A 17,219-nucleotide genomic window follows, 5' to 3' on the forward strand; every position below is an offset into this window, starting at 1 on the left:
GAACTATTGCTCACAAAGCCTCATCTAATAACATTGCATTTAGGTGCAAAACAGCAGGGGACCATAACAACCAATCATCATCACCATTTATTTATATAGCGCCACTGATTCCGCAGCGCTGTACAGAGAACCCATTCACATCAGTCCCTGCCCCATTAGAGCTTACAGTCTAAATTCTCTAACACACACACAGACAGAGAGCGAGACTAGGGTCAATTTTTGATAGCAGCCAATTAACCTACCAGTATGTTTTTGGAGTGTGGGAGGAAACTGGAGCACCTGGAGGAAACCCATGCAAACACAGGGAGAACATACAAACTCCACACAGATAAGGCCATGGTTGGGAATTGAACTTATGACCCCAGTGCTGTAAGGCAGAAGTGCTAACCCCTGAGCCACCGTGCTGCCCATTGCTTTCATTGTCTAAATCGCACTAGACTGATGATTTCGCAACAAATTTGTCACCATAATACAATGATAGTAAATGAGAGCTGGTGACTATATTAGTACTGCATGATATACCCAGTTCCGCCTGTGTATATGGAGAATGATCAGTGGCGCCAATGTGGGTGGTACGGCTGCTACGGAGACTGGAGATGTGGGGGCCTGGCAGCACCTCAAACAGGGCTTAGCTGCCCAGATCTCACGTATGGTTAGAAACAAGAAGGTGGACCAGACTCATTAAGCCCTTCCCCAAGTTTTGCTAAGTGGCTAGGCCATCCCGTGTTCTGCACCTAGGGAGAATAATGGGTTAATATGATAAGGAATATAAAGGTAGCTTGTCTCATGGTTCACCTACTGTGTCCTCCAGCAGGATAGATACAGTTATTTCCGCTACCAAAGCCAACTAGTGAGTGAAGCCACCTCAACCTCTCAGCTCTAATCGCCATCTATAAAAACAAGCATGGGTCACCATCATCATCATCATTTATTTATATAGCGCCACTAATTCCGCAGCGCTGTGCAGAGAACTCATTCACATCAGTCCCTGCCCCATTGGAGCTTACAGTCTAAATTCCGTAATATACACACACACAGACAGAGACAGACAGACTAGGGTCAATTTTGATAGCAGCCAATTAATCTACTAGTATATTTTTGGAGTGCAGGAGGAAACCCACACAAACACGGGGAGAACATACAAACTCCACACAGATAAGGCCATGGTCGGGAATTGAACTCATGACCCCAGCGCTGTGAGGCAGAGGTGCTAACCACTGAGCCACCAGGGTCAATTGGCCTTCTGTCCCACTTGCCAGCCTCTCCTTTCTAGAGCCAGCCCATAACATAATATTTATGTATATACTATAATAAAGCACATTCCTAAATAGCAGACAAGCCGCACCTGTCCCTTCTAGGTGCTTGACTATGTTTTACCTGCAATTATGGGGTCTCCAGTGCTGTACATGACAGTATTTTTTTTTTCTTTTTTTTTCTTTTAAGAAATATGTTTTGTTTAACTATTTCATTTTATACATACATTGTCAGTAAGGAAATATTGTTTCAAATATTCAGATTTAGCGTCTTCCATTCTATTTGTATCATTACTTTTCCCATACCCAACAACGCTCAATCTGAAGACGCTCATTACTTACGTGACATCCTGTAACCTTGGAAATAAATGCAATATTTTATAAATGAGCAATACAAATAGATCCCGTTTGAAGAAAGAGCTCATTTTATGCCACGCAAGGACACACATATTGTTTCCCTTCAGGAAGTAATATGATGTATATGCGACGCTCATCTGTGCTTGTAATGCAGAATTTGGGGATTGAATACTGATGTCCCCATTACTAGCAATCATCTGACTTGTTTTTCAGCTTTCAAAGCAGAATGTAATATAGCCGGGGCACATACAATATTGTGTATTGTGGTATGTAATACACATTTAATATACATTTCACGGAGGCTTGGAATTATTTCTCTATCCCTAGAGATACTTACATTTCAGATAACCAAATAGTTCCCACAATCTTTTCTGTATAATTATTATAAAACCCCCTATAGTTTTCCCGGTCAGGGGATGGTGAGTGCTTACAACAATTGGAGATAGGGAAAAACTAGCTCATCATCATCATCATCATCGTCATCGTCATTATCATCATCGTTTATAGGGTGCCACAGATTCTGCAGCGACAGGAAATCATCATACAGATACATGAATACAAAAAGCATAAACAACGCCATGAATACAATTAAGCATAATGAAAATACATGATAGCAACATAAGTTACAAATAAAGAAAGAATGATGTGCGAACAATTACAAATACAGGTACAAATGTGAGTACTCACACAAGATACAGCAAAGGACATGATAAGGGATATATGAGTTAGACAGGTAGACAATGGTCAGGCATGAGATAAAGGTAGACAGGACCTTGTCTGGGAGAGCTTACATTCTAGAGAGAGGAGGTGATGAGGAACAGTAGAAGCATCTGGTCTATAATGGGTGTGATGGGCATGGGCAGAGGACGGGGGGATGGGGTTGTCTATGAAAGAATGGAGCTGTGGGTTTTGAGGGACAGTTTGAAGGATTGTAGGTTGGGGGAGAGTCTCGTAGGGAGGGTGAGGTAAGGAGTTCCATAGGAGGAGAGCAGCATGGGAGAAGTCTTGGAGATGGGAGTGGGAGGAGATATTGGGAGGGGAAGAGAGGTCAGTGGTAGGGCAGAACAGTGGAACAGGGGTGTATCTTGTGAAAGGTAAGAGATGTACTGTATAAGGTGGGGGGGGGAGGGCATTGGTGGAGGCTTTGTAAGTGAGAAGCTTAACACAAGCCGTCCAGGTGTACCTTCTATGGAAGCAGCTGGGATCCCACACAGCACTGCCACACCAGTGAAGTTAGTAGTAGGTCTGCATGGTGAGTGCTATCCAATCCATCCTAATAAAAACACTATACAACTACATATACAAGTACACAGAAGACCCATATTGTGATGTTATAGTGGTCTTACAGCACTGCTGTTCTGTGACAGCCTTGTGGGCATTTTACTCCGAGGCACTTGCTACTTTCACCATCCATCACAGTACGATCTCTGTTGGATTTATAGGTGCCTGCTGCAGTTGTGAAGCCTATGTAATAGATCACTGTTGGAGTAATACATTCTTTATAAGCTCAGTGATAAATAAGGTAGTTTCAGTTGTGTTATTGGACCACGTTGCTGGTAATTATGTCCGTTATACAGTTACAGAAATAGGTTTTCTGAGTGACACTATTCCTAGGAACAGTCCCTTTAATAACCATATAATTGTCTGGAAGTAAAAACTGAAAACCATTAAGTCCAGCATGATATATATGATATTTACTGGAAGACAATGTATTATTAGTAATAACTGCATAAATGGAATGCTCTGTAATAGGTGACCTATGAAGGTCTGTATGGCCTTATAAAAGAGAAAATATAAATTGGTTGCACCCCTGCACATGGTATGGAATAGTATAGAATGGTATAGAATATTTTAAGGTAGGATACGACATTCATAGATATGATATGAAAATAACTATGGGTAGATTTTACTAAGGGCGGCTGTAGTGATACCTTAGAGGACCAAAACTGCATTACTTTCTCGAAATACATATATGGCATCCAGTGAGGAAGCGGGAGTGGGGATCCGGAGTGACACCATTTTGTCAGGAACCTCTTTTGATCTAATGAGAGAACTTTAAGTCAGAATTTTTATTTTCCCATAATTCAGTATTGCAGCACTCTGAAATAACAGAATAAGAAAGAATAGATTCATGTGACTGTTTCACTTTACGGCTCGCCAGGCAAGAACTTATAAAGGTGTTACCAGGGGTAACATAGGGAGGTGGGACTTGTAAACCCATATTGAAGATATCACCATATGATGTCAGGCACTGATGTCCACCTCTTCCTACATATAGGTCCATATGGTGAGATGGTAACATTGGGGATTATTGGACACCTAGAGTAGGAACCTGATTATGAACTTGTTAGTTACAGCATTTTTAATTTTCACATACAACATGGTCAAACATTTTAATCATAATATGTTTTATAAACTATGTTCCATCAGTACGTTTAACACCACAATATTCGGGAATCAGTGTGACTCACATCCTGCTCCTTCCACTACATAGCTCTAAGTCTGTGGCATCCTGCTGCCTCCATTCCCCGCCTCACATCGTGTCACTGGCCCTGTCACATGCAGCCTTGTCCTCACTAACACATCACTCATCTCCTGATATACTCTGTGCTGCTGGGGACCCTGCTCCTTCCACTATATAACTCTCAGTCTGTGGCTTCCTGCTGCCTCCATTCCCCTCCTCACATCATGTCACTGCCCCTGTCACATGCAGCCCTGTCCTCACTAACACATCACCCATCTCCTGATATACTCTGTACTGCTGGGGGACCCTGCTCCTTCCATTATATAACTCTCAGTCTGTGGCTTCCTGCTGCCTCCATTCCCCTCCTCACATCATGTCACTGCCCCTGTCACATGCAGCCTTGTCCTCACTATCACAATCACAGAAGTGATCAGGTCACTGCCTCCCACAATTTCAGCACATCTATTAAAAAATTCTGTGTCACTGTGACCATGAGACCTGATAAGCAGTATACATAGCAGGTTAGTAGGAGATGAATAACAATAGGGTGCTCTAACCTCACTCAAAGCATCATAGTAATATTAATTATTGTTATGTTATTGTTACTATTATCAGTATTATTATTTGAGGGAATAACACAATATTCAAATAGCCAATTCCTATTAATTATTAAAGAAAACGGTAAATCAAGCGGGAAGGGATTCTATTTTAAGGAAAGGGATTTGCATTTTTCAAGAGAGAACGTCTCTTTAAAAGTCAGAGATCATTTGCATGTATTCCATGTCGTTATACAATAAATCTCTTATTTGCATTTCCTTTAAAATGCTCTTTAGAAATCTCTACTACACACAAGTGATAAATTCTGATGACATTTGAGACAATACATCAATCATCTTTTCCATTTGACTCTGTAAATATTATCCATATGAAATGAAAGAAGCTCACGGGGAGGGGAATTTTAGCAGGAACGCTTACATTTAAACCACTGAACTAGAACTTACAACTTGTTAATTAAGGTTATTTATTTGTATGATGAAATATTGCTGGTTTACTCTGGTGCGATGCTCGATGATTTGCTTATCGTTGCATTAGTAGTAAATAATAATAATAGTGAAACATTTCCATTAAACATCATCCTCCATTTCCGGAGAAACTTAAATTATATGTTTGACATTCAGCATCCTCAGCAGTGTGTATCCAGATCTACTAAGTAAAGTAACAGTAAATTATAACTCGGGTATATAAATATATATATAAGGCGTTTTCTGTGTGTTGTTTTCCGTGGATCACCACATCTACCCCGGCCAGGTGGTTTTGAGAGATCCGTGATTACCATCAGGAAAGACTGCAGATAAGCCTATATTTGTTTTATATGATGTACGGGCGCATTTTATATACATTAAGGATTTTATCTTTGTAATAAAACACTTTTATGGATCATAATGTTATGAGCTTGTGTTGGTACCCAGCTTTGAGGAATTGTTGGTAGCCTTATTTGGCATACTACACCATAATAGTTTTGCTCCATAGTGATCTGAACTTCTGGAACCATAAAGACTGGACATCAAGGAGTCTATATAGGATGTCGGGAATCTAATTACAGATAAGCTGTTTATTATTTGTCTTTTGGTACGAGGCCAATTCACTTGTTTGCCACTTTGAGAAGACTAATTGTTGGTCATTTAATACACTATGCGTGGCGCTTCTCTTTTTTTGTCTTTTATATATATATATATATATATATATACACACAACAAAGTGCGGAAAACCATTTAACTGTGAAAGAAATAGCTTCCGCTTTGTCACATACTAACAATTTGGTCTTGGAGCAGGACCTTTTTTCAAGGACACAGAACAAATAACATCCCAGTACAAGGAATCATTTATAACCTCATACCCCATAATCCTTCACTTCCAACTCTGAGCGTAATCAGGGGGTGTATTTAACATTTAAAGACAAAACGTAAAAACATACAGAGAATCGGTTCACAGCAACAATCATAAGACTCAGAACATAAAATTCAGAATATAAAAATAAACAATCCGAAGTGTGATTTAAAAGTATAGTACTAAGTTGTTGTCATTATAGCGCCATTATTTCAAACCCAAACGTTGTATCAGCGCAGCTGCTAATTAGTAAAGGCTTCCGTGAGCTGGATAGTGACATCACAGAGAGCGCAGTGACATGCTAAATCATGTCTCAGCCATTCTACTCTCTGTTTATAAACACCTTGGAGAAAATACATTATATCACAAATCTTCCATGATGTGCGAATATAGCTCAACCACAGATCTGATAGCAAGTTAATATTGTGTAAGTTAAAATACATAATGTTATTCAAAAACAATCTATAAAAGTAGTACTGTTACACTTCAAAACAGAGTACTGCACTTTGTGTTTTGTAATAAATATATATATATATATATATATATATATATATATATATATATATATATATATATATAACAAATAAAAAGTATATACAAAAAGCAGTAATGCACATCTTCCAAGTGCATATACCAACATAACCAATAATGATGAAAAATCAATTTCGATAGGATTTTGATCATCTTAAGGCAATGGGCTGGTTTTGGGGCACGTATGTTTTAATATTGGGGCACCTGCCCTATATTGAATGCGTTATTGCATTTTATGGACACTTTTCATTATAGTGGGACCAATGCGGTTGTAAAGTTTTTACTTCAGGGAGTCGTGGTAATTACTCAGGCCCCCCACAGCCCATTGAAGTTGGGAAGACCCCCCCGATATTTTCGCATGGGCCTAATAGCCTCTAGGGCCGAAGACATAATGAGTCTGATTCATTAAGGACAGTAAGGCAAAAAAAATGAGTATGTTTTCTCCTGGACAAAACAATGCAAAGGGTGCAAATTAGTTTTTTTTATATTTTGCACATAAGTTAAATACTAGCAGTTTTTTCATATGCATACAAATATTTGATTGCTTTATTTTTACACCGCTGATCTAGGACTTGTCCTACTCCAGCTATAAATCTGCCATCACATATTAAATTTAGCTCCCCCTCCAATGTAACATGTGTTATATGCGTATTGTCGCTAACCGATAACGATTGTCGAACCTCGAGTTCTGTTTCCAACGCACAAAGATTTATTCGCAAATAATAGAATATATATACTCAAGCGAAGTAATAGTAAATACAGCCGTTACTTATCGCAGGCGCTCAGGATCCAGTGCAGTCATTCAATCCTGAAGTCTGGGGACAAGATGTCTGCACTCTGGATCACAAGCTGCTGCTTATATACACAATCAAATACAGTAATACAATGAAGATGGTATAGCTTGCATCTATTGGTCCAGGTCTCAGGAATGTCCAAGGGGTTGTCAATCATTGGCTGGTTCATCCTAAGGAATCCAAAGGAGGGGGTCATATCTGCAGGGGGTATGCTCTGCTCTTCCCGCCAAGATTCCTTAGTCTTAAGTAGTTCATAATTCCCTATCATTCATAACTTGTGTATGCACTCTGCGATTCCCTCGCAGAGTGAACCAAACAGTAGGATATGTAACAAGGTTCATTATGATACCACTCATGATGTTATTCCTTCAACCCCTTCCGTGTATTTCACTAATATGCATGTAACTCTGATATAACATATAAATACTACTATATTTCGACATAACTGACTATGTGTTGCAACTACCATTAATGTGTACTATTTTATAAGTATGTGTGTTTGTGCGAATGTATGGTAAAAGACCAATTACTGTTGCTGCCACGTGTAGTGGATGCGTACGCCCTTTCACGCCGTAGCGTGCCCTTGTACGCCGTAGCGTACCGTACGCATCTTTTCAGACAAAGACAACAAAGTTTGCTAGACTTTAATTGAAATGACTTTATCCAATTTGCTGACTTCGATACATGGTTTTGCCCAGGTGGAAAGTTACTCATTTTTTTTTGCTTTACTTTCCTTAATAGACAGAAATGGATAATCTGCGCTTCCCAAAAGAGAGTGGTTGCAGCCAGGGGGAAAAAAGATAGAAGGGGAATGGTCCCAACCCCTAACGTAGAATGTGCCAGGTTCCCCGGCGCTGGGATAGAGAGGGGGGGGGGAGGGAAGAGGGGGATTGAAGAGAAAGGAAAAATATGATGAAAGAAAACAAATGATATTAAAACAAGTACACCAGCCGGTGTACTCGTGTTTATTAGGTGAGGTTGAGAGTAGTAAATCAAATTCAGCTACGATAGATACCATGTGAACACATATCGGGAATCACACGTATTATGTACAGTTCGTTGTGACAGAAGTCTTGGATAACAGTCACTCGCTCCTGATACTAAAGCCAGCCGGTGTGATTCCCGATATGTGTTCACACGAGTACACCGGCTGGTGTACTTGTTTTAATATCATTTGTTTTCTTTCATCATATTTTTCCTTTCTCTTCAATCCCCCTCCTACTTTCCTTAATGACTTAGGGCCCATTGTGTATTTTTTTTAAGAAGACGCACATAATTCGGGCATACGCACGTCCTTATTCAACTACAAGCGGATCTGACTAAACATCTCTTCCTGAATACAGGTCTAGGTACGCTCTGCCTATACAGAACTCGTCGTCTTGAGACAGTCACAACCGACTGCAGGATAAGTACAGGGCATATGTGCAACATAAAGTCCCAACAGATCGCACAGAAAAAAAAGTAATCATTTATTGTCACCTGTTAATAACATAATTATTAGTTCCGCCACTAGGTACAAGTGATATGACTGAAAAAATACGTACCCAGAGATTGATTTGGACCCTGTTGGCCACGCTCAATTTTGGCACGCCCTTACCAGGGGCAAACGCAGGATTTGTAGAGGGGGGTTTCCACACCACGCCGCCAGTGGGCTTGACCAGCATGCATGGGGGCGTGGCTATAATTTTAGACAGTGCTTGGCTGCTCTCCAACTCTTACTATCCCCATAATATACATGGGCAATGCTGCGTGCACTACTGTTAGGTGCACACAGCTCTCCCTTTTCAAGCAGAGCTGTATGAAGTGGGGCAGGGTCCAGCCACCTCAATTATACAGTGCCCCAGGCTTGGAGGGGGTTTCCAGGCACTAGGAACCCCCCCTCAGTTTGCCTATGCTTACTATACATTGACTACATGCATATGCCCCTCCTCCCGTGTTTCGGCCATTGGCTGTCGGAAGTTTTAGGATGTTCTTGCGTTCACTGCGTATAATTTGTTTCTGGGCATGCACAGGGCAATATTACGCAAAATGCGTCACGTATCGGCATTTACGTTCCTTAATGAATCAGGACCACTGTTTCTTGTGCCCTCGCCTTTTTCTGTGCAGTGTGTCAGAGCTGTTTAGTCTCATTAAAAGTATATTGAAAGACTTGATCCGCCAGCTCTGAATTCAAATCCTTTTGTGGGCTGAGGGACAATAAATGTGCACAGCAAGAATAGCCCCTGGACATGCTCCCTTACCACCCCTACAGCTAACAACAGTAGTGACTTTGCTAAGAATGTATACACAGCGTCCAACTCTCTCCTTCCTGCGCCTATGCAACCTCTCTTCTGCCAGTGTGTCCTTCTAACTCTGCAGGCCTTTGCCCCCTGGAACTCAAGGTCCATATGGGCTAATGGATGCGAACAGAAAACACAAGGCTGCAAAGCCTTCTATTTCCTCTTCATAAATGATCTCCATATTGTATGGATGTGGCAGCCATTGAGAACAATGGGATAATTAGGAACTGGGGACTAGTTAGCACAATAAACGATTAGTAGGTGGAGGGAATATATTGAAACCTGATTATGAACTTGTTAGAAATGTATGTACGCCGAGCATCATAAGATGCTGATATATTTATGGACGCCAATTTTTTCTTTCTAATTATTTATCCAATGACTTTTACATGAATTGTGGGGCAGTACGGTGGCTCAGTGGTTAGCATTTCTGCCTCACAGCACTAAGGTCATGAGTTCGATTCCCGACCATGGCCTTATCTGTGTGGAGTTTGTATGTTCTCCCGTGTTTGCATGGGTTTCCTCCAGGTGCTCTGGTTTCCTCCCACAGTCTCAAAACATACTGGTAGATTAATTATCTGCTATTAAATTGACCTTAGTCTCTCTCGGTCTCTGTGTGTGTATGTTAGGGAATTTAGACTGTAAGCCCCAATGGGGCAGGGACTGATGTGAGTGAGTTCTCTGAGTTCTCATTTTATTTATATAGCGCCACTAACTCAGCGCTGTGGAGTTAGTGGCGCTATATAAATAAATTGATGATGGTGATATAGTGTTTATTTATTGATAAACTGCAAATTTTCCGCAAGCCATAGCAGCCAATCAGCAGCCAGCCTCCATCTATCTAATCTGCATGCAAGTATCTGATTGGTTGCTATGAGTTACCGAACAACTACATTATATCCAAATAAAAAATGAATTGTAAGTAAATAAATTGTAAGTAAATTAGACAACAATTATAGGATATAATTTAGACAGCAATTTAGAATATAAAAATGTGTTTAATTAGGTAAAACCTTACAAATGTTTCTGACAACAAAAAAAATTGCTCATAGAAATTGCTTTGCAGTCATTGTGGAAAAATATGTTTGATATGCTGTTTGCATATTATTTTATCTGATTGCATCGGTTTAATGATATGCAGTAACACTAGAAGCTAAGCTACATTTAATCAAGTCTACTGATGTTCCTGTTTTATTTTCCCGCAGTGCCCTGATTCAGCATGCAAACAGGATCTGCTCGCCTATCTACAGCGCATTGCCCTCTATTGCCACCAGCTTAATATCTGCAGCAAGGTGAAAGCCGAGGTCCAGAACCTGGGGGGTGAGCTCATCGTTTCAGGGGTGAGTTGGCGATAAATATTCACTACACTAAATGCTTCATAAATATATATCATTTATATAGTATATAGAGACTTTGTTCTGCAAACTAGTCCAAACAAATAAAAAAAAAAAAAATCTGAATTATTTAACTTTATTTAGTGTGTACAGTGTGTGTTTGTGACATAACTGTGCAAACATTTGTCCCATGTACAGAGCGGAGGCAGCCATTTTGTGGGTTGAGATATGTTCACGAGAGGGCAGCCCTATCAATTCACTGGGAACTAGTGACTTCACTGAGGAGGGTATGTTGTGAGCAGAACCAATATCATGCTACCACTCTTCGCCTCCAGGTGAAAATACGGAGGGGAGGTGAAGCGTGAGGACAGAAGGGGGCGGGGAGCGGTGAATCACGTCATGGAGTCTCCCGTTCTGCCCACTTCAGTAGGAAGTGGGCAGGGTGCAGGAGTATGGCCTGTTCTCCCGGGAGTCTGGGAGACATGCACGGAATATGGGAGTCTCTCGGATTTTCTGGGAGAGTGGCCAACTATGACTAATAGTCATGGGAGTTCAGGCAATTATTTCATTACCAACTGGCTGTGAATTAATGACATCGCTTTGGCATTAAATGCTGCAGTGATGTCACAGGTTGCTGGTGAATGCATAGTCTGACCTCTCACAAGTATTGGTTCAGTCCACAAAATGGCTGGCTCAGTGATGTCACAGGTTCCTAGTGAAGTGATTGGCTGTCCTGTGATGAAGACTTTTTCAGTCCACAAGATGGCGGCCTCCAGTATGTGTAGGTGGCAGGCCCACTTTAAAGAAAATACATTAATATCAAAATATCCATCTTCTGTAAAGACCACATTTCTGATTCCAGAGCAAGTGAGAGTAGTAGGCGTCTTAGGAAGTTATAAATTCTAAAAATATATTAAGAAAAGAAATATTTAACCAAGTCTATAGAAATGTATTCTTTAAGAACATATCTGAAACATTTAATTTACACACAACCCATTTGAAAAACTGGCAATACAGGTATTTAAGGCCATTTTTCTACATCTAGGGAAGTGAATTCAACTTTCCTTAAAGTTACATCAATACAATGTTGAGCTTTGTCCTGAAAGACTTATTTAATAATGTCTGTTCTAACTATACTAACCCATTTAATATTAACTTTGCCCATTTGTGTTATCTGCACCTGTTATTAAATAAACAAATCTTACATGACTTCATTATCAGTCATTACATCATTCATTTTCTTTAAGTTAGTTCAGTTGGTTTTTGTAATGCTACCATATCACTTCCTCTAGTATAAGACATGCATTGGCAATAGTTTTGAAACTTTTAACTGTTCAAAATAAGTTTGGGAAATTAAATCGCAGTATATTAAGGCAGTAAAATATTCAAAATAAGATGCATTAATCCTCACATCTTGTCTTGTGCCAACTTTCCTTGCTGGCCTACAATTTGTAGGGATCTTCTGACAAGTCGACTTTGTTGCTCTCCATCTCCACAAACTCTGGCTGAACTCTTCTCCTGTGTGGTCAACTTCCTTCGTCCTCCTTTGGTCTTTCCTATGCCCTTTTCATGTTCCTCTTACAGAAGGCCCCCACTGTGTCCTCAACCTTCTGTCCTTGGGCTTCACCAATGGTAACTAGGCCAGTTACCATTCTACCATTCATGAAATGGTTCTCCATCCTTCCATCTCATTCTACCAAGCTCCATTTCAGAAGCCCAAAAAGCCTCGTTCAGCCATTGCTTTCCACTCTTAAGTTCTATTTCCCCATATGGCAATCTATTGTACTCCTATTTTCTACCTGTTTATGCTGACACTAATCAGTTCCTTTCCAATCCTTAATCGATCCTACTGGGCTGCTCCATCTCTTGTTATCTTCAATATTTAGGTAAAAGAGCAAGTGCACATTTCAAGATAATATTATTATAATTATGGAAGGACTGTAATCTGCTATGCACATCTGTATTATTGTAAGTATTAGAAAACAAGCTCTGTTAGTAGATCAGAGCTTTATCTTACTTAAGCAGGTCAGTCCTTACAGATTCAGTGAGTCAGTACTGTCTTCCATATATCTGTAGGAAAGAGAATTTCTGAAACATGTAGGCGATGTTAACCTTAGCTATCTTTGAAAGGATTCCATTTTTTTTTATTTCAAACTATTTTCTGAATGACGTTCACAGGTGTAAATAAAGTCATAAAAGGTAACAATACATCTTAAGATAATATGAATTCCTTTTGGGATAATGATGGCTCCACCTATTTCACAACTCTGCTTTATGGTAGGCATAGGGGCCTACCATAAAACTAGCGCCTCCCGCTGGTGATTGGGACAGACACATTTACAGATCTCTTAACATCACAATGTGATCCACCACCCAAAAATGCTAAAAAAAAATCCAAAGTCTTGAATCAAGATTAGTATTTTATTCCACACTTATGCGGACATTGGAACACTTCAGTGGGAGCTATTTGTTGGAAGTATTAAAAATGTCAGTAATTGCTAATTTAATATTTCTCTTTTCATAGACAATTTTCAAATGTTATATATGTTGTTTTTTTCCTTTTTTAGCAGTTTTAAGGCTAGTGAACATGTTATATATGGTACTGACTTCAAGCAAACTCTTTTAAATAATAATTAATTATATCTTAGAGCTGATACTGAATAGCTCACAATAGTAACAAGGATTGGATATATTATTATTATTATTATTATTATTATTATTATTATTATTAACATTCATTTATATAGAGCTAGCATATATTGTAGCACTTTACAATTGGGAATAAACACGGTAATACAACAAGACTGGATATTACCAAACAGACACAGAGGTCTGAGTTTACAATCTGTAGAATGTACAGTGAAAGTCTTAACATAAATATTCTTTAGTTGCTGTGAATACTTTTTAACCTTTTGGCCTGTAGACATTAGTCTTAGTGATAATCTTGGCTTTATACTAAAAACATAAGGTTTGCTTTTCACTAAACATCTTTTGTGGTGTTCTATGTGTGACTATTCAACATTTCAATTACATTTGTAGAACTATATCACACTTATGTTTATGGTAGTGCAGTGTGAGGTATTGCATAATTGTGCTCACTGTGCATTATGTGACGGGGAGAGGTTGTTTTTAGATATAGTGAAATTACACAACGTGATTATTTGGTCTGTATGTTCCAATATTTTATCTTGAGACTTTTTTTCCCCATAGACCTGGGGGAACATTTACCAGCTGACTTCAGGTTTTTTCAGTTTTTAAGGGAATTTAAGTTAATATAACTGTCTGCATTTGCTTTTTTTTCTATAAATTTCCTATTTGGAGCCTAAATATAATAGAAACTACTCTGTATAAAGTAAGTTTTAGTATTTTTGAAGCATTTGTGACTTTTTATTGAAATATTATGCTTATGTTCATCTCAGGTCTGTGTGTGCCTATGTGGATTATAGTGCTTTTGTTTAGAGTCATTTGCTCGATTCGTCCCACATTCCGCACTTACTCCAGGGTTATTAGACTCATGAAGGCTGAATCTTAAGCAGAGTCCCCAAATCCGCATATAGAGATCCATGTTCTTCTCTGTGTTTTATGCTCCCTCCCAATTGGAGGGAGAACAAAAAAGCTCAGATTTTTTTTAAATTTTATTTTATTTTTATATGTGCATTTGAAGTGCACCTCTTTGAGCATTTAAAATATTAGTGCATTGGGTACAGTAATGGGGTCCAATATAACCACCTAGCGAAACATGCAAACCTTTTATTTTATTAAGAATCCAAGGTATCTAGGAACAACTCAATTTGAATACTGTAAATCATATAATTAAGCCTATTTCATGTTACTGTTGTAAAATCTTCCAGAAGATAATGCTATCCAATAGATATAGTATTGTAAGTCTCTCACCTATAAATACGATTATGTTCTTTTACATTGTACAGATTTGTTTTTGCAGTATTTAAACCACAATTACCGGTTAATCTGTACATTCATCATCATCACTATTTATTTATATAGCGCCACTAATTTTGCAGTACAGAGAACACACTCATATCAGTCTCTGCCCCATTGGAGCTTACAGTTTAATTTTCCTAACATACACACACACAGACAGACTAGGGTCAATTTTGTAAGCAGCCAATTAACCTACCAGTATGTTTTTGGAGTGTGGGAGGAAACCGGAGCACCCGGAGGAAACCCACACAAACATGGGGAGAACATACAAACTCCACACAGATAAGATCATGGTTTGGAATTGAACTCATAACCCCAGTGCTGTGAGGCAGAAGTGCTAACCACTGAGCCACCAAGTTGCCCATACATTTTCACTGACCTGCTTATTCTCCTTAGTGGAGCCAAGGGAATTACACTCTGAAACATTATCTCCTGGGCGTCCTCAGATTCTGCATTGTAACACTCACGGATGTGTAGTTCACCCCTTTATAATGGCAGGAGAACCAATAAGAAGCTGCCGTTTGTTATTCATCCACATCGCACAACCTCCAGAGACAGGCTGGACTGGGGGGCAGGGGGGCATCCGGTCCCATGGTGGGCTACCTTGGGCTGGGTCACTGGTCCCAGCCCAATGTTCCTAACATGCTGCTGACTTGAGTCTTGTCCCCCAGGCTAAGATTTGCCAGCCCTCCCCTGACAGCCTCCCAGCTTTCTGCCGGAGCTTTAAAAAATGATTGAGCTCCGGAGAAATAGCTTCAAGAAGCAATCCCCGTGGGTTCTAGTGAGGAGAGCGGTGGGTAGGGTGATTAGTGCATTCCTAGCCATAAAGTTAATTAGATTAATGTTAACATATGTAGAAACTCTTGAAAATTCTAATTGTATAACCCGCGATAAAATAATGTAGTCACTGTATTATTGAAACTCGTGTATGATATGTCCCTTTGGAGTTACAGTATAAATACTGTATAAACACTTAGGACATAGCTGTCGTCCAGTCACAGGACTCCCTGGTAATTTCTAATATTATAATAATTTACATTAATCATTCAATGTTTAATACACAAACAGCTAGAGACATACAGTACATGAACAAAGATTTGTGTTATATGATATCACCATTATAATGGTGAGTAGTAACATCATCACTTCTAAGTCCCACTTGTTTATTATAAGAAATTGCAAACCTCCATGCCCTTACAAGTTGCAGATGTTTAGAACACTATTAGTTTTGAAGTTTCATTCCACTACCTCTAAAAAATATTTTGAGCGAGTTAATTAGCAGTGCTCAGGGTGCATTGTATTGCAGTGTACAAGGTGAAAGGGAGCAGATAGAACACATCAAGGTTTGCACTTTTTCCATTTGAGATTCAGATCCTGCAGGCACAAAGCACATTACAATTTTATCTGCAACAGGATACGTGGCCGTATTTATATGAAAGTCTAACATTCACATTTGATTCTGGCTCTCCACAGCTATTACTGTCTATCATCTCTGTGAGGCCAGCTACATTACATTTAACTAGCACAGTGATAAATGAAACATGGGTACATTTATTTAGAGCTTGGCACTTTTGTAGGCTCAATATTGTAGCTGGGAAGTGACTCAGGTGCAGCACACGGAATGACAGCAGCTGGTAATTGTAACTTGCACTTCAATGCTGGGCTCAAACGCTTGGATGTATCTGGGTTTTATCATCACAAAGAAGCGATTAGCAAAAGCGGAGATAAACAAAACCTGGGAAAATATGTTACAGCCTATGGTGGAATAATCTTCCAGTGTTACTGTCTGTTGTATATCCAGAATCTTTAAGCAGTAATTGATTTGTTTCATATTAATGGTGACCTGTCACTTGCACACAGTGGATAGTTACCTAATTCATTAGGATATCATTGGGGCATAAGGCTCGGTATGAATAAACAACTCTTAAAGGGAGAGTTCACTTTCCCGTAATGTGCCGCAGAGTGCAACTGGAACGCACTCTGCAGCAATGTAACACCACAGATCTTTCCTCGCATCCCATAGAGGTGCACAGGAAAATACATGATGTTTGGGCAGCACGGTGGCTTAGTGGTTAGCACTGTTGCCTTACAGCACTGCGGTCATGAGTTCAATTCCCGACCATGGCCTTATGTGTGAGGAGTTTGTATGTTCTCTCTGTGTTTGCGTGGGTTTCCTCCGGGTGCTATGGTTTTCTCCCACACTCCAAAAACATACCGGTAGGTTAATTGGCTGCCAAAAAGTTTACTCTAATCTGTGTATATGTGTGTGTGTGTGTATGTGTATGTGAGGGAATTTAGACTGTAAGCCCCAATGGGGCAGGGACTGATGTGAGTGAGTTCTCTGTATAGCGCTGCAGAATTAGTGGCGCTATATAAAG

The 17,219-nt window shown here is 39.6% G+C and overlaps 1 protein-coding gene across 6 annotated transcripts in view; it reads left to right on the forward strand.

Moving 5' to 3' along the window:
* The window catches only part of CTNNA2 (catenin alpha 2), a 1,470,003-nt gene that overhangs the window by 1,360,631 nt on the left and 92,153 nt on the right, over nucleotides 1-17,219 (forward strand). For all 6 annotated transcript variants that reach the window (XM_075191920.1, XM_075191984.1, XM_075192198.1 and 3 more), the window contains one exon: nucleotides 10,771-10,905. In XM_075191920.1, coding sequence (XP_075048021.1) covers nucleotides 10,771-10,905 — 135 coding nt within the window. The remainder of the gene's footprint in view (nucleotides 1-10,770; nucleotides 10,906-17,219) is intronic.

This window comes from Mixophyes fleayi, chromosome 1 (genome assembly GCF_038048845.1).
Source record: "Mixophyes fleayi isolate aMixFle1 chromosome 1, aMixFle1.hap1, whole genome shotgun sequence".
In the NCBI taxonomy this organism is placed as follows: Eukaryota; Metazoa; Chordata; class Amphibia; order Anura; family Limnodynastidae; genus Mixophyes; species Mixophyes fleayi.